At 49.6% G+C, this 21,533-nt stretch overlaps 1 protein-coding gene across 2 annotated transcripts in view; it reads right to left on the bottom strand.

Annotated features, from left to right (window-relative positions):
- Positions 1–21,158, bottom strand: part of Trabd2b (TraB domain containing 2B) — a 228,117-nt gene extending 206,959 nt beyond the window's left edge. The window contains exons 1-2 of one of the 2 annotated variants that reach the window (XM_047526277.1): positions 20,266–21,158; positions 17,667–18,227 (exon numbers count right to left, since the gene is read on the bottom strand). In XM_047526277.1, coding sequence (XP_047382233.1) covers positions 17,667–18,227; positions 20,266–20,367 — 663 coding nt within the window. In that variant the 5' untranslated portion in view covers positions 20,368–21,158. The remainder of the gene's footprint in view (positions 1–17,666; positions 18,228–20,265) is intronic. The other variant, XM_047526267.1, reaches the window with a different exon arrangement.
- Positions 21,159–21,533: the final 375 nt, after the last annotated feature.

Here is a 21,533-nt window from a genome sequence, read left to right as displayed (position 1 = left end):
CCTACTGTGTGCAGAGCCTGGCTCAACTTATTAGCCAGCTCCTGTGCTAGACTGACAAACACAAAGTTGGACAAACAGAAGACTCTCTTCCAAGGGGTCAAATGGTGCAGCAGAGATGTTCAGAGAAGGCAGCAGGTGGGGAGACAAGAAGGAGGAGAAGGGCCATCCAGGGTCCACCAAGCCCCAAAGCAGGGAGTGTTCTGATTAGAGACGTGGAGTGCCCCAGGGGGCAATGGAAGAGGAAGTTATTAGTAAAATGAGTTGAAACCAGACCAGAAAAAGCCTTCCATACCAGTTGGTTGTAAGTGCTTCTACTACGTTCTTCCTCTCTGTGTCTGCTTTCCCACCCCTCTCCTACCCACCTGTAGATCCTTTCTGCCTCATCTCTGCCTGTGCTATAGGAACCTGCAGAGAGTGATGGCTCAAAGAAACACCTAGTGAATGAACAAGAGAGGGAATTCATGAGTCGACTATGATCCAAGGGACTTCCCCTTTACACCATGGGGAGGCCGGCAAGTTTGTCCAAACCCCACCATCAAAATGCCACTTCCTCCCCTCTCTCCCCAGCCCCTCCCTGCTGTTTTCCTTCAGCATCTTCCCCTCCCCAACTTCTCATTCATCATTTGTGTACTTGTTTCCTGTCTGTCACTTCTCAGTCATTCACCAAACATTAACTGGTTACCTGCTATGTGCCAGGTGCATTCTGAGTGTTAAGTACACAGACAACATGGACAAAAATCTTGGTGTCATGGAGCTGCCATTTGAATGAGGAGAGCAATAAGTGAGCTAAATGTATAGAATGCCAACAGATGACAGGTGCTATGGAGGAAAAAACAGGGAAGAAGGATCGTAAGTTCAAGGGAGTGGGTTGCTATTTAAATAGGGTGATCCAGGGAAACCATCTGCAGGAGGTGGGGACAAGAATTGTTTCCTTTGTGTTCAATGACACAGTAGCTAGCATGCAGTAGACACAGAAGAATGAATAGGTGTGTAAGTGAGGCTGTGGGCAAGGTTAATTCACTTCTTTTAATTAAACTTTATTTTTGAGATGATTGTAAATTCAAATGTAGTTGTAAGACACAATTCTGTTTCCCCCAATGAAACATTTTACACAATTAGTACAATATCAAAACCAGGAAAGTGGCACTGATATAATCTACTGATGTCCATCAGTTCTGCATGCACTGACTTTTCACATGTGTGTGAATGGCATATTCAATTTTATGCAATTTTAAGGGCTAATTCATTAAAAAAAATTTTTTTATTTTTTACAGACTGCATTTTGATTCATTGTACACAAATGGGGTACATCATTTTGTCTCTACAGTTGTGCACGATGTAGATTCATGCCATTGTTGTAATCATACATGTACATATGGTAATGATGTCTGTCTCATTCCACCATTTTTCATACATCTCCTCCCTCTCATTTCCCTCTACATAATCTAAAGTTCCTCCATTCTTCTCTCAGCCCCATTCCCCCACCCCATTTTATAGTATTATAATTAGCATACTACAGCAACGCAGCCACATCAATGTTTATAGTAGCTCAATTCACATAGCTAGATTGTGGAACCAACCTAGATGCCCTTCAACAGATGAATGGATAAAGAAATTGTGGTATATATACACAATGGAATATTATTCAGTCATAAAGAAGAAAAATATGATGGCACTTGCAGATAAATGGATGGAACTGGAGAATATCATGCTAAGTGAAATAAGGCAATCTCAAAAAACCAAAGGACGAATGTTTTCCCTAATTCATTTTTAATGTGTAAGGTAGGACATCACTTGAAGAGTTTGGGGCTGGACAAAAGGGAGGTGAAGCAAATCCCCAATTATCCAGTATGCACGACCTCTGTTTATCCGTGCAACCACCATAAGAAGGTAGGTATTCTGATCCCCATCTTACACATGTGGAAATTCAGAAAAGGAACTTATTGAAAGTTCCATCATTGGCAGGCAAAGAACCTAGAACCCCAAACTCATGAATGTGTAGTTCCTTTTCTGGGGCTCATTCCTGATAATAAGAATGGCCTAGATTGGAAAACAAACAAACAGAAGAATTAGAGATGAAGAGGAAGGACAGGCTCCAGGAGATACTAGAAGGGTGAGGAAACGAGGGAGGCATTCAAACAGTACTCTGGGATGCAGAGTCAGGGAGAAGAGAAATGAGTTTCCATTCAGGGAAAAGGAAATGAAAGCTTAGAGGGTCTAAAGGAGAAGAGAAAGGAGATGCCCTGGTCCAGCCCTGATTTCCTGTGCAATCTTTACATCCCTGGGCTTCCTGCAGCTCATCAGTGCTACCCCATCCCACCCACTGCTGTCATCTGAATGTTTGTGCCCTCTGGAAATTCTTAGGTTGAAGCCTAATCTCCAGTGTGATGATACTAGGAGGCAGAACTTTGGGGAAGTGATCAGGTCATGAGAGTGGAGTCCTCCTCAATGAGATTAGTGCCCCATACAAGAGGCTAAAGAGGCCAGGGTTGTCTCCCTTCAGCACATGACTGGCCTTCTATGAACCAGGAAGTCAGTCCTCAGCAGACACTGGGTCTGCTGGTCCTTTGATCTTGGATGTCCTAGCCTCCAGAATTGTGTGAAAATAAATTTCTGTTGTTTGTAAATATGCTACTCAGCCTATGGTGTTTTATTATAGTAGTACAAACAGACTAAGAGAACCACCCAGGATTGCTCTGAGGCCAAGGAGAGATAGCGAGGTAACCTTATGCAGAGCAAAAATGCTAGGCCAACTGCCAAAACCAGAAGTAAGGAACACAACCCGACTGCCCAGACTGTCTACAGACTCCGACCAGGATGGCTGGCTGGCTTCCCCAGAGATGAAAATGTAGAATTTAGGTCAGTACACCCAGAGAATCTCACTCTGTTTACAAGAAAACAGAGAGTGTGTGTTCCTATTAAATGCCTTTGAATCACAGCAAGGATGGGAGACCCACGGCTGTTTATGGCTTTGGATATTTACTTTTCTCATATACAAATCAGCTCGGGTGCCGTCAGAGCTGACGCCACCTCACACTGCGGCCCTCTGACGTCCTGGCTCCTCCCCCTGCCCCACACATGGTTTGAATTTATTGGTTTTAGCAGCTTTCATTTATATTGTGTGAGGATCACGGAATGACCAGCAAACAGAAGCTCTGATCCATGTCCTGGGAAAAATACAGAAGTGTGAGGAAGGAGGTTCTGGGAAGGCCCATCCAATCCAAGGAGAAGCAGCTCCCACCACGGGGTGCTCCAGTCAAAGCCCTAGGGACACCCTGGGATTAATCAGTGGGATATCACGGACCATGGCCCCACCAGGAAAGAGTTAGAATATAAGAAAGTGAGAAGGTGCTCATGGGTCAAAGCCACACAAAGCCACAACATTCAGTGCTATAGTGGGACATACAGGTGGCTGCTGAGATGTTTGGCCTCTGGGAACCAAACACCAGGAAATCTGGGTACAATGGGGAGGGAAGGTTTGGGACATCCTATTTTCTACCTGATACTCAAACAATGATTAGGTAGATATGACCAATAATTTTACAGTTGCACACAGAATCCCTGAGTGTCTGCTTGAACCCAGCCCCTTGGGGAACCAGAGTCATTAGATGAGGTTCCTGTCCTCAAAAAACTTCAGTCTAATGGGAGAGACAGAATGTAAGTATATAACAGACAATAAAATGTAAAATTCCATTTTCCAGTGAGATCAGAGCAGGCTTAGAAAGTGGCTTTGCAGCAGCAGGGGTGCGGTTTCTGGTTTACCAAACAATCTCATACCAATAAGAGGACTCGGCCAGGGGAGGACCTGCCTGGAACATGCTGCTGGGCTCCCAACCCAGAGTTCTCACTATTGATGGACTACAGACCCTTTCACCTCCTACTTCTGCTCTGGAATACTCAGGAATCACCTGCCTCCACCCACCCCCACTTTGAACAGGTGGAATCCCTAAATCTGCCATCAAAGAGGTTACACGAGTGCAGGGACATAGGGTCCTACAGAAGTTATGTTAGAAATGGTCATCAGGGTATCAGGCTCCCTTCCAATAGGCCCTGTAATATGTAACTATGGTGGGTCTCATTCAGCTGCCAGCCTACTTTACCATCTAAGAGCAAACACCCCTTGAATTCCTGTTCGAGAAGCTGAGACCCTCTTCTCCTATGGGCCAGCAGTGGGTATACCCTGTATCTGACACATGAAGAAAAGGACCTTCATAGGCAAGCCTGGCTGAGGGGCTTCAGTTTGAGCAATGAATGAATGAGTCAACAAGCCATTATTAACCAAAGAAATTCTGAACTGCAGAACACAGGTGTGAGGATACCCCTGTGCTCCCATAATGCACCAGGGTTACAAGGGTTCCATGATGAGGCTCTTATGTGCCTCTAAGGCCAATGAGGGATAGTCTTCCTGTGGTTCCTGCTAGTATTTTCTGGGGACTAACTACATTCTCTCTATCTGTATCAATATCAACACCACACCCTGCCAGGGAACACCATTGGTCAATTGGAACCGAGCTCAGGTTGTAAAGCCATGCCAGGTATTCAAAAGGCAGGGAAACCTGTCTGCTGTATACACTGCAGCATCTGCAATCACAGAGAGAGCTCGCAGACAGCAAGGATGCAGGCTTGTTCCTTTTGCTAGCACCCACAAGACCTCCAAATAACCTGAGCCCCTGCAAAGCCCCAGTCACTGTGGGGGTTGTACTCAACAGTGACACCGTGGAGTGCATGACAGACAGGTGGGACCTAATATTCTGTCCAGTCACTGTGACAAATCTACCAGAGATTTTTCAGGGCTAGGAGTGGTCATCTATCACATATCCCCACTCCTGCACCCATAGAGCCTCAAAGAGGCAACACAGCCATTCACACTGGGTGCTGTTATGAATTTTGCTGCCTCAATGTCTGGTGGGGACTCAGTCACCCTGCTATTCTTTCACCTGCCAAGGTCAGCCTCTGCTCTTAATTCTAACCACAGCCTGTCTCCTTATATCCCATCCTCCACCTCACCCCAGCTCCTGGTAAGTAGACTCCCTTCTCTCTCCTTCTCACTGCCACAACCTTCCTCAGGAGGAAATTCAGACGTCTCTCAACTCCCCATCCCTGTTACCACTGACCTGTCTTACCTCCAGTCTCAGAAGAGCTGCCCCCCACCCTCAAATTCCAGTTCCTCCTCTGTTATGGTTAAAATATTAGGTGTTCCCCCAAAGCTCATGTGTAAGACAACGCAAGAAGATTTAGAGGTAACATGATGTGGGTTGTGAGAGCCTCAACCCAATCCGTGAATTAACCCCGCGGTGGGAATTAAGTGAGTGGTAACTGAAGACAGACAGGGTGTGGCTGGAGGAGGCAGGCACTGGGGGTGTGCCCTTGGGGTACATATTTTGTATCTGGTGAGTGGAGTCTTTCTATGTTTCCTGGTGTCATGTCTTGGCTGCTTCCCTTCACCACACTCTTTCGCTGTGATGTCCTGCTTCACCTAGAGCCCTGAGGAATGGAGTCAGCTAACCATGGACTGAGACCTCTGAAACTGTGAGCCCCAAATAAAATTTTCATCCTCTAAAATTGTTCTTGTCAGGTCTTTTAGTCACAGCAGTGAAAAAGTTGACTAAAACATCCTCCTTCTCTAGATCACATCCCCTTTCACTAGAGCAGAGGAGTTTAGAGTACAGGTTCTACAGTCAAACTTGCTAAGTTTAAACTCCAGATCTTCTACACATTTTCTGTGTGAGCCCAGGCAAGTGAATTAACTCTCTGGGCCTGTTTCCTTGCCTGTGAAATGGGGCCAAATCTACCTAAGAGTCTATCATGAGGATGAGGTGGGATGGTGCCCTCTGCCACAATGCACTGTTCCCTCAGGTCACATGGATTCCTTCCCTTCCCTCTATCTCCACATTCATCTCTGAACCCTCAGAATATGGAATCCAGCCTGGCACAGTGAGGTTCCTAGAAGTGAACAAAATGAATAAAAGAAGAAAATGAACAAAAGAATAAATGAGTGGGTGAACCATTTAAGAATAACTAATTCAGGTCACTAAATATTTACACTAAATATTTCTCTTCGGGAGAAAGAGGAGAAACACATGTGTACTAGTGCCAAGAGCCCAGAGTGCTTGCTCATAAAGTCCTCCCCTGGCTGTATCCCACCTGATTCTTCCAGCAACTCAGCTGCTGCTCTTAACATGCATCTTTTTGAGCAATGTAGGAACAGGACGCCCAAACAGGGAACAGTCCCCAGGTCATGTGACTTAAGCCATGACAAAGGTGGGGCTCAAGTTGGGGGGGTGGGGGTGTCTCAGCTCAATCCCTTCTTTTGGTGTCTCCACTTTGGAAAAAGTAGGAGACCATGGGGAAGCCAAGCCAGAATGAATACCCCAGACAGGAAAAAAATGACCAAGCTCTGGGTGATCTGACCACCCAGAAAAAGTAGCCTAGGATAGTTCCCATCAGGCCATCCGGCTGCCGTCCCTGTCCTAGATGATGTTCAGTAAGCAAGACCAAGAGATCAAGAACCATGTTTTGTATAGGATGGGTTTTTGTATAGGATGAGCCTGAAAGTGGGCCAATAATAGTAATTATAATGACCACTATTTAAACCACGACAGTTAACAATTATTACCTCTTACTATGTGCCCAGCGCTCAGCTGTGTGGCTGACTGGCCTCATCTCACTTATGCCTCACAACAACCCCAGGGGGCAAGTGCTTGTAAGTCTCACTTTTTTCAGATGTGGAAACAGATCTCAGCCATCTAGCCAAAGTAGGGGAGCTGGAATTCCAACTACAGCCCAGTTTCTTGCTAAAGGCATCAAAAGATCTAAGCAAAAATCCCAGTTCCATCATTTTGCACAAAGTACTTATCCTCAATTTCCTCAAAATGGGGAAAATAATACTTACCTTTCAGCATTGTTTTAGGAATTCACTGTGATAAACTCAAGGCCTAGCACATAATATGCCCTAAATAAAAATGGCCCTCTTGGGGGCTGGATAGAAAAGAGAAAGGACAAAGCCACAAAGCCAATGGAAGGAGGGGTAGAAAGGCTTTTTTTCCTCCCTTACCTGCTACACTTTCCCATCCTGGAGGTTTTGCTTAACAATCTTCTTCCTCCCAGAATGGCTCTCTCCACTCCCAGCTCGGAGGCCAAATCCTATTCTACCTGCAGTCTCTGTTAAGGTCACCTCCATCAGAAAGCCTGCATTCCTGTCTCACCACCCTCCTCAGCAGGGCATGGGGCTTCTACATGGCTGAGTACACTAACATCCCAGTCAAGGCCAAGCACAATGACCAAGTGTTGTTCCCAAAGTATCTGGGTTTACCTATCCCATGACTGATCCACAGCTGCTTCTCAGCCCCAATACAGAACACAGTGCTCAAAACTGTCCACAATCAAGTGACTGCCACAACCACCCAGCTGAAGCTCCGAGAAACTACTGAGAGTCCCAGAAACCCGGGCACTGAGTGACCAGAAACAAATCTGGTGGAAGCCTTTTCTGAACTCAGGAACAACCAAAAAAGAGGCAACCTGGCAAACAACCAAAAAAGAGGATCCAGGAAAAAGTAGCCTAGGATAGAAGGAAACAGCTTAGGGCATGCAAAAAACCTCTGGAGACTGCAACCAGGCAAAAAAAGGTAGAAATGGTCATTGACAAGTGGGTTTTTGTCTCAGACTCACCATCAGACAGCTTGAGAAAGAAAAACCTTGCATACTGACTAAAAGATGAGGGAGGGAGAGATTTCCAGAAGGCTTTCTCTGCTTGTATCTTGCTAAAAGGGGCTTTCAAATGGGACCCAAGGCTTAAATTACTAAAGGCCTCCCAGGCCCATTAAGTCCATGGGAGATAACACTGGCCAGGAAACTTTAAATAACCCTCATAGGGAGGAAGGCGGTAAATCCCTTAAACGGCAGAGGACTACGGGGGTGGTGGGGAGGGTGGGAAGGCCTGGCCTTTATCTTCGCACCCTGGCTTCCCTGGCAGGGCTGGCCGCGCGCCCCTGCTGCTGTCTTCCAGCGGAACGCGGCTGCGGCTTGCCTAGAGGTGCCAGCCGGCCTGGGCCCCGCCCTTGTCGCCACCGCCGGCTGGCCGAGGCGCGGGTGGGGACGTGCGCGCTGCTGCCCCGTGCTGCCCGGCAGCTGTCTTCGGAAACGTGCACTTGCGCTCGCTCGCAGAAGCGGGTGCAGGGAAGGCGGCTCAGCCACGCAGCCGGCAGAGCCCAGCGCGCGGCGCACGGAGGTAGCGCTCCGTTGCTCTAGAGGCTCCCGAGAGATCAAGATAGGCATTGCCCTGCCGGCTGTTCCGCGGGGTGTCGCGATGAGGCATCAAGCTGGAGGTTTCATGTAGCCTGGTTTCTAGCCGCAGCCCTTGCAGAGCGGGCCGATCTGCAGTAAGACCCCAGATGTACTCCTGGTGCTCTTGCAGGTGCCATAGGCATCCCCAGTTTCCGGAGCTTACATCGCCGCCAGTGGCCTTCGCCTAGCTAATTTTCCATTCCTTCCAATCTGGCTTCCCCAGGAATTCCTGTAGGAAGACTTTCTGGCTCTTCCCAGGGCCCGGGTAACTGCATTTCCTGTGCTCTCACAACTACCTGACTTGCCTGGCCTCCCTCATCAACTGCAGCTAAAGGCCTGTCTGATTGCCAGCCTCCCTCCCCAGCAAGGATGCACCTGGGCAACAGAATGGCTGTTCTTGCTCACTATTCTACCTCCTGAACATATCCTGTACCTGGCACACAGTAGAAACTAAAAAACATTTCTGGAACAATTGCTATGATGATAATTTTAAAATGAAACAATTACTATGAGCTAGTATCTGCTGGGTACTCATGGCTCTGCACTGTACGACAGTGCTTTATACTAATTAATCCCCACAGCAATCCTATGAGGTTGACAGCTGAGGAACCTGAGGCAAAGACTGGTTATAGAAATTGCCCAAGGAAGGGGCTGGGGATATAGCTCAGTTGGTAGAGTGCTTGCTTAGTATGCCCAAAGCTCAGGGTTTGATTCCCCAGCACCACCAAAAAAAAAAAAAAAAAAAAAAATTGCCCAAGGGTACTTACACTACAAAGTGCATCGATTCTAGGTATTGAAGGAGCACTGTGGATCATGGGGAGCCAAGGCCTAGGGGCTTTCCAGTGGAGGGGGCTCCTGAGCATGGTCTGCCCATGATGTGTGAATTTATAAAAAGTCTGACTTTGGTTTTTAAAGGTAGAATCAGATCAGCATGTTGCTGTGAATAAGGGAGGTGGGGAGGGAGCTTTATGCAGAGAACACAGGCTCTCAAGATCAGAGCCAAGTTAAAAGTAAATTCAAAGGCTTCCTCCTGCACTCCTTGACTAAATGGAAAGAAAAGGGAGAATCCCAGAAGTGACAAGATCTGGGCTCTCAGGGAAGGGAGATGTATGTACTGCCTGAAAAGGGTGGAGGGTGGTCAGGTGCTGGTCTGAAGCCTGGCAGGTTTCCCCACAAGCCACTTTGCCTGAATCAGTTAGGGGAGGACACTAAATCTAGTCACAGGTACAGATGTAGACCCACACATCCCAAGGCCCTACACTGTCCTTCAGAGATGGCCCTAGGACCCTGACTTTTATAGCCTTGTCTGATGACCTCCTGGGTAGCTAGGCATTCTTTGTGGCCCAAGTACAACTCACTCACCAATTCTTTCAAAACCCAGTGCTAAAAGCCAATCACATTGTTGCACCTAAACTCCAACTACAGAGGTGGCATCAGGCCACAGAACAAAGTCCAATCTGGTGACCATGAATAAAAGTCTTGCTATAAATCATTTGGTTGAAGAGCCCAGGCTTTTAATGAGGACAGTCACCAGGGACCCTCACCAATTAAGAGGAGTAAGAATTAATCAGACATAAAAACTGGAAGGGGTTCTCCAGTAGAGGGAACAGCATAAGCATTTGCATGGAGGCATGACCAAGGACTGTATGTGAGAGGGAGGGAGGGAGGGAGGGAGGGAGGGAGGAAGAATCCACATGGCTCAGCATCACTGGAGCCCCCTCACTACGAAAGTGGGAGGAGGATAAAATTAAACACCTTAAAATGAAAATAAATGAGAGGGGGAGTGAGCCTGGAGAGACTCAAGTGTTCCAGCTACTAAAGAGGAGGAAAAAAGAGGCCTTTGTTCAAAAGTGACAGATAAAGAAAGAAATATCCCAGGTGGACAGTGACAAATCCAACAGAATCATGGATGCTACAAAGTCCTGACCAAATAGGCCAGGGACAATACTGAAGTACTGGACATTTCTCATGTGAGAGTCTGCAGGTTTATGTGACACAGAGGCCTTTTCAGCATCCAACGCTCCAACCACTCAATACACCACAAAGCCCGACTTCAGAACTGGAGCATATGCAGCCCAATTTTGTAATCAATTACGAGCACATTTAGAGCGAGGTTTAGATTAGGAAAGAAAGATTGCCCGAGTAAAAAACAGAAGTGCTGAAAGAATGTCACAAAATTCCATAATGAACTCCATGGAGGAAATGGGTTAAGGAAAGCTTTGGCTCAAGTCTTCCGGAGCAGATAAGCCCTGGGAGCATTCTAGGAAGACTTCCTGGAGGAGGTATAGCTTTGAGCTAAGCCTTGAAAATCTCTGGATTCAGATGTAGAAGAGAAGAGGAGGAAATTCCTGGAGAAGGAGGGGGCCTAGCAGAAGCAAGGCGTTTCCAAGCTTGGGGCAACGGTCTTGTATTCCAGCGGATATACTGCACAGATTTAAAAGCCTGAGGATCCTGGAGGGGCGGCCTGGCGAGACGGCTTGGCAGCCGCTGCAGCACAACTGAAGGCTGGGCCACCGGCTGCCTGTGGATTAAGTGGGCGGACAGAGAGCCAGTGATGGGAGATAAAAGGGAGTGAAGTGGATAATATTTAGAAGCAAACTCAAGGGGAAAAGAACGTCAGCAGTCCGGCTGGCAGGCTGCTGTGTTCGCCGGCATTCTTCAGTTTCCTCCCTAGGATAGCTGCATTACCAGGCGACCTCATCCTGGCTTTGAGAGATGTCCAAATGGGAACTATTAACAAAGGCATGCTCCCATTTTTATCTCCATCAGAAAATGCTTTGCCGGTAAGGCTGTCTCTCTCTGACCGGGGATTGGAGAGTGAGTTGGGGAAAGGAGATCAGACAACGTGTTTGCAGATGGAGCTTCTTGGAATTCTGGAGAACTGGCCCCTTCCAAATCTAAGATTTTAGAAGTCTGTGTCAATGAGCTGAAAATTCTTCAAAGCCAAGAGGCTAGGATTTCATGACATGAAGATTCTTCCAGTCCCCAAATGTCTCTCAGCCTAATGTTCTAAGATCTCACCATTCTTCGGTTCCTTGAGCATCAGAGTTTGGACTTATGGATGGAGAGTCTCTGAGCCTGGAAATCTCTTGCTGTGAGTTTCTGATTTGATGCTAGAAGATTTTATGACCTCTTGGTCACTTGTGACTTTAAGACCTCATTTTCCTTTGACAGACATTCTTAAGTCATCCTATGCTCTTGTCTCTGAATTTGTCTCCCTCTAAGTTCAGATAAGACATTAGATGTTAAGGTCTGAGTCAACCAGGTCACAGAGAGGGGATATACGGAGCCTGCTGTGCCATCAGAGGTTCTAGGCAGACAGCCCCCTGGACCCAGAAATAATCTGAGTATACACATGCTTAGGGGTCACCCAAAGACGTCCACACCAGGTGACAGACATTTGCTGAACAGCTCCCAGCCAGGGGGCGCTGTGTGGGAGGCACAGTGAATGTGACAGACTACTGAAGCACAGGTGGGGCGAAAGGAAGAGTGTTTTCCTGCCCAGGTTCTAAACTCTCATGGTGCAGTCCAGGCCAGCCTCCAACCCTGGCTGAGGGGCTCTCTCTCTCAGGATGACTTCTGAAAAAGGGGCCTCAGCATGGGCTGAGGTCCTCTGGGGGTGCCCAGCTCCTTTCATTCTGAGGAGAGCACACAGATCCCACAGGAGGCCCCATGGTAGGGCCTAATGCTGGGGACTTAAGGGCTGCTGTGGAGGCTCAGAGGGCTGGAGACTCCAGAATGGCCACTCTTGGAGGTGGGAAATTAGAGACTGATTCTGAAAGATGAGCACATAGGAGAGAGAGAAAAAGGAAGAACATGATCTCTCTATGAAGACTGAAGAACCAAGACCCAGCACAGGCTAATGTTCAGACACTGAGTGCCTCAGTTTCCACAGCTGTAACAGAGTGCTAGTAATGCTCATCTCTCAGGGTAGAAAAGCAACACACACTTGCAGGTGATGAGCTCTCCATAGGCAAAAACTATGTCATTCCCAGGTCTCTGCTCCCAGATCCTGCACTGAGGTGCCCTGGCTGAATGAGTGAGGAAGTGAGTGAGGGAGAGGAGCCATAGTGAGGAGAGGATCAAGCCTGGGCAGTGGCCAGAGGCTATGCCACAACAGGCTGGGCTCTCTCTGCTCTGCAGACCAGTGGCAGAATCACCCACCAGAACCAACAGGTTTCAGGACAAGTAGGTATCAACAGCCCTCCAATGACAAGCTGCCAACGATGGGTAAGTCAGGATCAAAGTCTCAGTGGGGGTTGGCTCAGACTGTCTAAGAAATAGGGGTGAAGGAAGAGCACCACAGATGGCAGAACTGGGCTGGCACTGGAAGTGACCCAGCCTGACATTCTCATAGGACAAGGGGACAACTTAGACCTATACAGGGAAAAGGTCTAGCCCAAAGTCATAGGCAAGGTAGTAATGGGGTAAAGATAAGTACCTGTTTTGAATTTTGATTAATGCCCTAATAAAGAGGCCTGAGAGGGCTTGTTCCTCCCTCTTCCCCTTCTGCCATGTGAGGACACAGAGGAGGACCACCTATGAACAGGCCCTTGCCAGACACTGAATCTGCTGGCACCTTGGTCTTGGACTTCCCAGCCTCCAGAACTGTAAGCATTAAATCAACTAGGGTAAGAGATTTTCTTACAGCATCTCAGATAGGATAAGACAACCCATCTGATGATGTTGGTTTTCTGTGTCCTTTACGTAAGGCATGGAGTGAATGAAGTACAAGAAGGATGCTCCTCAACGTGCCTTGCGCATCTTTCTTCACACATTCATTTATTCAGCAGTGTTAGGGGGTAAAAGGGAATTAGGGGTGGCCATGTCATGGTTTCTGACCATTTGGTATTAATTCATTCATTCTGCAAATATTTCCACAGCACTTACTAATACCTGCTGACCCCCCAGGTTGTAGATAGAAGAACCCTGACTATAAAGCGAGGAGATCTTTCTTTATTCAACTGTGCAGTCTTAGTGTGTATTAGGGAGGCCGCCTTCACAGTGGTCCCTTGGAAAGCTGGGGATGCATTCCAAGGAGGCAGCTGGTGCCCAGAATGTCTTTGGAAACTCCTATTTTAGAATTACCTTCAGATCCAATTTATAAGTCAGGGAGAAAATCAGTTTCAGCACTTTTCAATTATTTCTCTTTCTCTATTTTGCTTTTTTTAGCAAGAAATGAAAATTCTCCCCCACTTACACACACACACACACACACACACACACACACACACACCACACCACACAAATTCACCAGATAAAGCCATTTGACTGTTAAAAACAATAATCAATTCATCTCTGAGACGATTGGAAAGCATGGGCTTTAGTAAAGGACACTTGGAGTCTGACCCTGGAGTCTACCTGGCCTGTCTATGTAATCACAGCCAAATGACCCAACCTTTTCAAGTTTCAACTTATTGTCTTTAAAACAGATATGACAATTGACCTTGTAGCATTTCCATGAGGATTAGGGATCATATACTTGTGAGGTCTAATGTAGCACCCAGCACAGAGACAAGGCTCAGCAGAAAATTTTGTGGTTTCTAACTCCCAGGTGAGAGGCTTGTAGACTTTTACAAACATTTTGGACACATTTGGCAGGCATGTCCCAGAGCTCAGGCTTACACAGGCTGGATGGGTCACACCAGCATATTGGCTAAGACGCAGCAAAGTACAGAATGGCAGAATCCTTGTTTTCTTATTATCTCTTGGTGAACCATATAACTTAAGAGGTCTTCTCATCCAGTGCCCACATTGTACAGGGGGATGGTGGGGGAGAAGTGGAGCTCCCCAGAGGGAGTAGTGTCAGCTAGCATCAGTCCCTGGCAGCAACAGGCAGAGCTGATAGCAATCTGTAGGTCTCAAGATTGTCATAAGCTCTGGGCTCAAGGCTCAGGTGTCCCAGGCCCTCAAAGGCAGTGGCTCATCACCACCTCTTAACGTACCAGTTTCACTTTGTTCAGCAAAGGTTGGACAGTGGATACAGCTGCTGGAAGAATCGCATGGCGGCTTCCCAAGTAGCCTTCCTCTTTCCAGGGGCCAGTTTAGACTCTTTGCCAAGCACAGACAAAGTGCTTCCTTCCATCAAGTAGGAAGTTGCTTACCTTCTCAATAACCTTCTACAGGGGGTGTCTTCTCATGTTCTCATAAAACCAGCTCCACTTTGAAAGTAGCTGGTAGCTACTGCTCCACTGGGTAGATTAGATGGGGATACCAAGACTTGCCCAAGATTATCTACAAATCTCCTACCCCAGCCCTCCAGAGGATCTGCCTTCACCTTCCCCTCTCGAATTTCATATCCAAAGGAAATAATTTCTCCACAAGTACAAAATCACCAAGAAATAAAATTTAAGCCCTCAACTCTTAGCAGGGAGACAGAAATAGAAGACAGAACTAAAGATAGTATACAGGAGAATACCAAATACTAGACAGGAGAGGTCTAGAGAAACAGCCCAGTGGCAGGAAGAACACATTCTTCATTTAGAGGCAGGCAGACTGGCTCTGCTCCTTATTAGCCACGTGACCTTGGGCAAGTCATCAACCTTTCTGGGTGCCCACCTTAGAAAGCTATAGGATTGCTGTGGGAATTCAATGAAATGGAAACGCATGTGGTGCTTCCTGCAGGGTGACTGGCACGTGGAATTGATTAGAATCATCCTATGGAATGTCAGGGTTGGAAGGGGCTTGAAAGATGACCTAATCCTGGTGTCTCATTTCAGAGACAGAGAAAACAGGGCCCAAAGAGAGGAACTGACTTGTCCAAGGTCACATGGCAAAGTCATGGTGATGTTGGGTCTAGTGTTTTCAGTTTATTTTGAAATCAAAGATCAAAACCTATCAACAGACCTGACCTTCCAAGCTATGCAAGATCAGTTACCAACCTTCCAGCTTTTCAGTGGTTCCTCCAGGCCCTGGAGTCCACAAACTTAATCTTTCTTTCTCTGCTTAAGAAGCAAAAATGTGGTACTTCTGCCCAGAAAAAATATATATATATATATAAAAATTTTTAGAACACCAAAATTAAAACTAAAATCCCAGACCTTAACAGAAAGTGACTCTTTTAAGCCTCTTTCTAGCCTTCCTTTCTCATTGCTCCCCCAAACCAAATATTTTGCAATAACAGTAATGCTTCGAGGAAAGAAAAAATAAAAATCTGATGCACTTAACAGATATTTCGGTACAATAATGCATCACAGATGTTCATATCAAACTGTGCATGCGTGCATGCAATTTTACTGAGTAGGCTGTTGCATTTCTAACTTTTGAGTTTGGGGATCCCTAATGACCCCATCTGCCCAGGTTCTTAATCCTGCCTTTTTCAGTTAGCCCAAGTCTGCCCAAGGGGTTGGAGGAGAGATTTCATCACCTCAATCCAGAATGATAACAGGACAAATTGTCCAGTCAGATGCTCCGGCAGGTGGTGAAGGGTGTGTAGATTAGGGAACTAAGAGGAGACCTGGTTTCTTTTGTTTGGAACTTGCTTTCTGCAGCCCTAGTGAGGGGCTGGACCCAAGAACAATTTGAAGAGCGGCCTAGGCTGGAGATGGGATGAAACAGAAATTGGAGTCTGTTTGATCTTCAAACATGGGCTTTGGAGACTGTCAGTGGGCTCCTTGCCGGCCGATGAATGGCTCTCAGGAACTTTTCCTAAAACATAACCTCACACACTTCTTAGCAAATGTTTTCAACCTAGCAGAGCCGTCATTTGGTTGTACAGCAGCATTTCCAGAACCCAAAGAAAGATAGTTTTGTTGTTTTAAGAGAGACAGATTAAAGCCAGGGGCTGTTTAAGCAGAGCACTGGAGGGCTCCCCTCAGCCCTTGCTGGATTCCTCTGTGGTTGGTACAAAGAGGGTGTCGAGAGTAATGGTAGATCCCCCGCCTCCCCAACCTAAAAAAGATATAAGGCCAGACATGAGGCCTCTGAGCAGAGAGGCCCCCCACAAACCTGCCTCCAAAATGAGATGGGCGGTGAGCGCTGGGGGGCCCCAACACAGATAATATCAGCTCCTGAGGCTGGCAAGGGAAAAGTCACTTCAGAGGGAGAGAGCCGCTATGTTCAGAGGAATCAGCACTGGGCCAGAGAATACGCAGGATTTTCCCCCATGGAGAAGGAGTCAGGCGTAGTCAGAACCCTGCGGGGCGTGACTAACTGCCCCAATATTCCTGCCACCGGGCCCCTCTGGGTAAGGACTCCACAATTATGGGAGAGCCAGCAGGAGAACCGACAAACCCGCCTTTCATTTGGCCGGCAAATCAATCTGGCTTCTTACCTCCCCGGGGACAATATTGCATTTCCCCTGGAAAAACAAAGGCCAGAGATCTCGGAAAGGGGGATCGGTTTCTGCCACGGTTTCCCTGGTGAAGAGCTTGCAACATCTCAGGAGCAGCAAGCAGGTCTGGTTCTAGTAGTGGAGTTTCTGGTTCTGTCATCTTATGGCACGGTCGCCTTAATGGTGAACATGCACCTTTCAGGGCCTCACTGCTCTGAGGGTTTCAGCCTGAACCCCACTTTGGGGCCTTCTCATAGGAGCCACCAGCCTGGGAGCCCCCATCCCAGGAACAACAGCCCCTTTCTCAAGGCACAGATGTGAACTCATTGTTCCCAGGGCTTCAGAGTTGAGTTTGGAGCCAGTGAGTTGCGAGTGACCTCTGCCCAGGGAGAGGGCCTTTAATGATATTTTGCTGGATCAGGTCTCTGGCAGTCAGAGACTTTAAACCTGTTAAGCCCCTCCCTTTTCTCTGCCCCCACTCTTGAAGTTCAGAAATCAGAACTGTCAACCTTTAAGCAAACACATTTCTCTGAAATTATTAACCCCCAAAGCCTCTTTGCTGACTTTCTCCCAGTCTTAGGGAAGAAGTCTGAGAGTCTCAGAGTAAAGGCCCAGGAAATTCTGTAGTGCATAACCTGAAACAGCAAACCACTGCTAATCAGGGTGGGTCCAGGACACCTCCCCTGCCTGCCTAGCCTGGGTACCATGTCCTCCTCTGTACAACACACTGCCCCAGGGATTTGTCCATACAACAGCCTCTTGCTCTCCAGAAACCAGGGCTTCGGGAAAGCCCGACACAAACTGGCAACCCCCTCTTTTTGTTTTGGATCACTCTGATGCTCTCAGGGAAATTCTTTCTGCTCAGGCAAGCACAGCAAGTAGGGAGTGGATATCCCCAACAGGTAACCCTGAAATACAAGCAAACATTCTCCTACCCCAAACTCTGGCATTTACCCTTTCTTTCTCATCCCACCAAAGCAGCCCCAGAGCCAGAAAGCAGCTCTCCCTTAGGGAAAGAAAGACCTGGCTCTGGCGGTCTGCTGGAGGAGGAAGACAGGCAGAGAAGAGGACCAAGGTACCTGCCTGCTCCAGGCTAGCTGAGTGTGCCTACCTGGGAGAAGTTGAGCCCATTGAGTGGATGGCACTGCTCCTCCACCCGCTCCACGGCCCCTGTGCTCTTCTTCATCTTCTCAGCCTGCTGGGCCAGGTAGAGGTCCAGCACAGGCACGCCTCGGGAGCGCACATCCGTCTCGGTGAGCGAGTTCACCATGAGCATCACCCACACGGGTCTCTTGCGCTCCCAGTTGCCTGCGATGGCGTTGAACAGGTAGTCGGCATAAAGCCCCTTGCCCCGCTGTGCAGGAGTCATCCATGAGGGCATCATCAGCTTCACGTAGTCCAGGTGGCGCTTCAGGCGCCAGTAGAGCTCTCGGGGCAGCACATCCTGCAAGTTCTCTCCGTGTGGCAGTAGCTGGCAGCTGGCCAGTGCAGAGATAGTATAGGGGTCTGTCAGGTCCAGCTCAAAGTAGACGCGGGCACTGGCCTGGAAGGCAGCCTTGGAGTTGTCAGGGATGAAATCCCAGACACGGGTGTAGGGGACATGGATGGTGCCAAACAGGTAGGCTGGGGGGTGGCGCCGAATAGTCCACAGGAAAGAGTTCAGGTCTCTCTGCTGCAGGAGAAGAGGAGAGGAGAGGCAGTGAGGCTGAAGGCAGCAGAGTAGAGCCAAGGTTGGCACAGAAGGATGGTAGGGGAGGTGGGGGCAGAAGGCAAAGACTCACTTGGGCTGTGGCAAAGAGCAAGAGCTTTGGAAGCTGAAAGACCCACACTGGAATCCCGACTTTGCCCTATCTTAGATGCATGATCTTGAGCGAATCATTTCTCTTTCATCATACTCAGTTCCTCGTCTGTAAAATGGGGGTGAGAGCAGGGCTGTTGGGATTATTGAAAGATACAATATATGTACATGAAGCTCTCAGAGCAGTGCCAGGCACAGAGGAAGTGGGCGATGAAGGGAAGCTCTCATTATGACCAGCTTTCACTGTTTGAGCCAAGGACTGCCACACCACCTGAGAACATTCATGCTGGGCCAAGTCAAACCTTCACTGGTGGTGTTTCATGTGGAAGGTGGGGAGAGGGGGACCAAGAGTCCTGCTCTGGCAAGAAGGGAGGAAGTCATATAACTTTTAAATCCAACCATTAGAAGACACATGCCAAGAGCACTTTGAAAGCAGAACACCTATTAAAAATAGCACACCTATTTCAACAGCTACTTCCCATTCATCAGGGTGGATACGGTTTTCTTCTTGGAGGGCAGGTCTGGGGTGTTAGCTACTTTGCTCCATGAGCTGAGACCATAGATGAGAAAGTGCTTTAAAACCTCGCAAAGCCAAGTCAAGTCTCAATTTCTGGTTTGAGAGGAGAGGATTCCATAGAATTAATCCCAAGAAATGTACACATTCTGGGTGCTTTCCAGGTTTCTACATCAAAAATGTATACCTGGTCTCTATCCCCAGTTCTGTCATTTTCTATGACCTAAGCTCCCATTAGGGGTGTGTGTGTGTGCGTAGGGGCATGCAGACCAGGACCAGTTCTCCAGATTCAGATTAGAATCAGAGGGCAAGGGGAATGAAAAGGGTACTATCATTTCTATCAGGCAAAGCCATTTTCCATCCAGGAAAAAATCCCTGGAGTGCTCAATGACCACTTGCAAACTTTTGGTCAACTCATAACATTTTTCTACCTGATTTGGCACAAATGAAAAGTATGTGTTGGAAGGGTAGGGGAACAGAACCTTACTTTACTAACAACCAAAAATTGTAAGTCACAGCATACTGGAAATACACAGAGCGCCCAGCCAGCTAATGCGTTCCTGTTTCTGTACAAGTCAGTCTGCTGGAGGTGCACCTTGCCCAAGGTCAGCTAACTCCCTGCTAACAGGGCGGCATAGGAGGACCCTCCAACACAATTTCTTGATCTTCTGGCCTCGGATTCAGGGTTACAGCCAATGCATTAATCAGCACTTACAGAAAATCAAGAGATTCTTGATTCTGGAAGGAATGTTAGGGGAACCAGTAATTTTTCCACCTCCCTGGGAAATATTAGGCCAGCATGTCCTGGCATTTCCTTTCCTCTCCTCTGGACTTTTCCCCCTTTTTGCCAAACTGGGGCACTTGTGACAGTAGGTGCTTGGGCCTGGGCTGCAGAGGAAGAGAGAAGTGGGATCGGTACCAGGAGAAAGTTTGCATTAGGTTAGAGCAGGAGGGCAGGGAGAGGAAGGGAAGCCTGGGAAGAGGCACAGAGTGTGTGAATGTAAGTGTGAAGGGTTTTGGAAGGAATCTGAGAAGACCGTCAGAAGTGGGCAGCAAGAGATCGGTAGGGTAAGGTCAGGGTAAAAGTCAGAAAAAAGAGAATCAAAGGTGGGCACACAGAGAGGAAACGTCCAAACAGGACCAAAAGTCGAAAGGACAGCCCGAGAACGTCAGCGAGTGAAGGAATGGGAGCGGGGGAGCGCCCCATCTCAGCTCCGGCAGGGCTCAGAGCTAGAGCCAGGATAGGCAGAAGACAGGAAAGGCTCCCAAGACGGCGCACGGCGGGCAGAGGTAAAGCGAGCGGGCTGAGATGGGTGCGAAAGGCAGGACCCAAACCATCGCCCCAAAGGCTGGAGTGCCCCGGCGGGCGGGAGAGTGGCGGGGCAGGCGCTCGCTCACCGATCCGGGCGGCCGGCACTGTCCTCCGTCCGGGGGCTGCGGGCGGGCGCGGGCGGTGGCGAGGAGGGCGGCGAGCAGCGGACCCGCCAGGGCGGCGTGCATCCTGCCGGGGCCCGCGGGGCGCGGGGAACCCTCCTGGGCGGCACCCCCTTAGCAGGGCGGGGAGCCCCCAGCTGGGCACTGAGAAGCCTCTGGAGCGCGGGGCTCCAGCCGCGGGATGCTGGAAGCCCTTTGGGGCGTGGCTGGATGTCCCTATCAGACCTGGGGGTCCCTCTGGGGCGGGGCTCCGTCTGTTGGAAGAAGGGGACCCTCTGGGGCGGGGCGGGGCCCCTCACCAGGGCGCGCAGCCCTGTTGGTCGAGCCCAGGGGTTCTGAGAGAGTGCAAGGTCTTGGGGCGCGCGGGGGTCCCGGAGCTGCGTGGGGGTCCAGGGGTACGCTGAGTTCCTGGGGCAGTACCGAATCCCGGGGTGCGCAAGGCTCTCGGGTTATGCTGGGCACCCGGGGAGCGCAAAGGTCCCAGGGGTGCGCGGCGCTCCAGGGGGCGCGCAGCGGGACAAGTGCGGCAGAGGGCGCGGCAGGGCGGGTGTCGGGTCTGGGGCGCCCGCTGCCCCAAGCCGGGCTCAGAGGGGCGGCGGGCGGCCGCGCGGCCGCTGCCCGGGCTCCGCCATGCTGCTCCGCGGCCGGGAGGGAGGGAGAGAGGAGGGCGGGAGAGCGGCGCGGAGCCGGCCCGGGCGGGGGGCTGGGGCCGCCGGGCGGGGGGAGGGGAGGACCCGGCGCGGGGGGGCGGGGGGCGGGGGGGCCGGGGGCCGGGGCCGCGCCGGGCCGCGCCGGGCCGGGCCGGGCCGCAGGGAGTCGGGGCGAGCTCTGCGCCCGGGCGCGGCGAGGCGGGGTCTGATGGGCATGGCAGGCGCTCGCTAGCTCTTCTCTCGCTGCCGCGCTCGCTCCCTCACACACGCGCGGAGGGAGGCGAAGCCCGCAGCAGCCACTTCCCAACTTTCCAAACTTCCCAGCGCAACTTTTTCCTCTCCTCCCCAGCCCGCGCCTCCTCCTCCCTCCTCCCTCCCCTTTCCCCTCGCCAGCTCCCTGCCGGGCCGGAGCTTCCGTGCGTCGCCGCCAGAGGGCGCCCGGGCCGAGGCCCCTTTGGGCCAACCTCAGCCAGCTCAGCGGTGGACACAGAGGTAGGAGAGCGGCTACAAATGTGTGGATGGGACATGGACCAGTCTCTCCCAACGTATTCCGCGAATTCTGGAGGGAGTGAACAGCCAGAG

Source organism: Sciurus carolinensis, chromosome 1 (genome assembly GCF_902686445.1).
Source record: "Sciurus carolinensis chromosome 1, mSciCar1.2, whole genome shotgun sequence".
Classification (NCBI taxonomy): Eukaryota; Metazoa; Chordata; class Mammalia; order Rodentia; family Sciuridae; genus Sciurus; species Sciurus carolinensis.
This window is presented reverse-complemented; position numbering and strand designations above follow the sequence as displayed.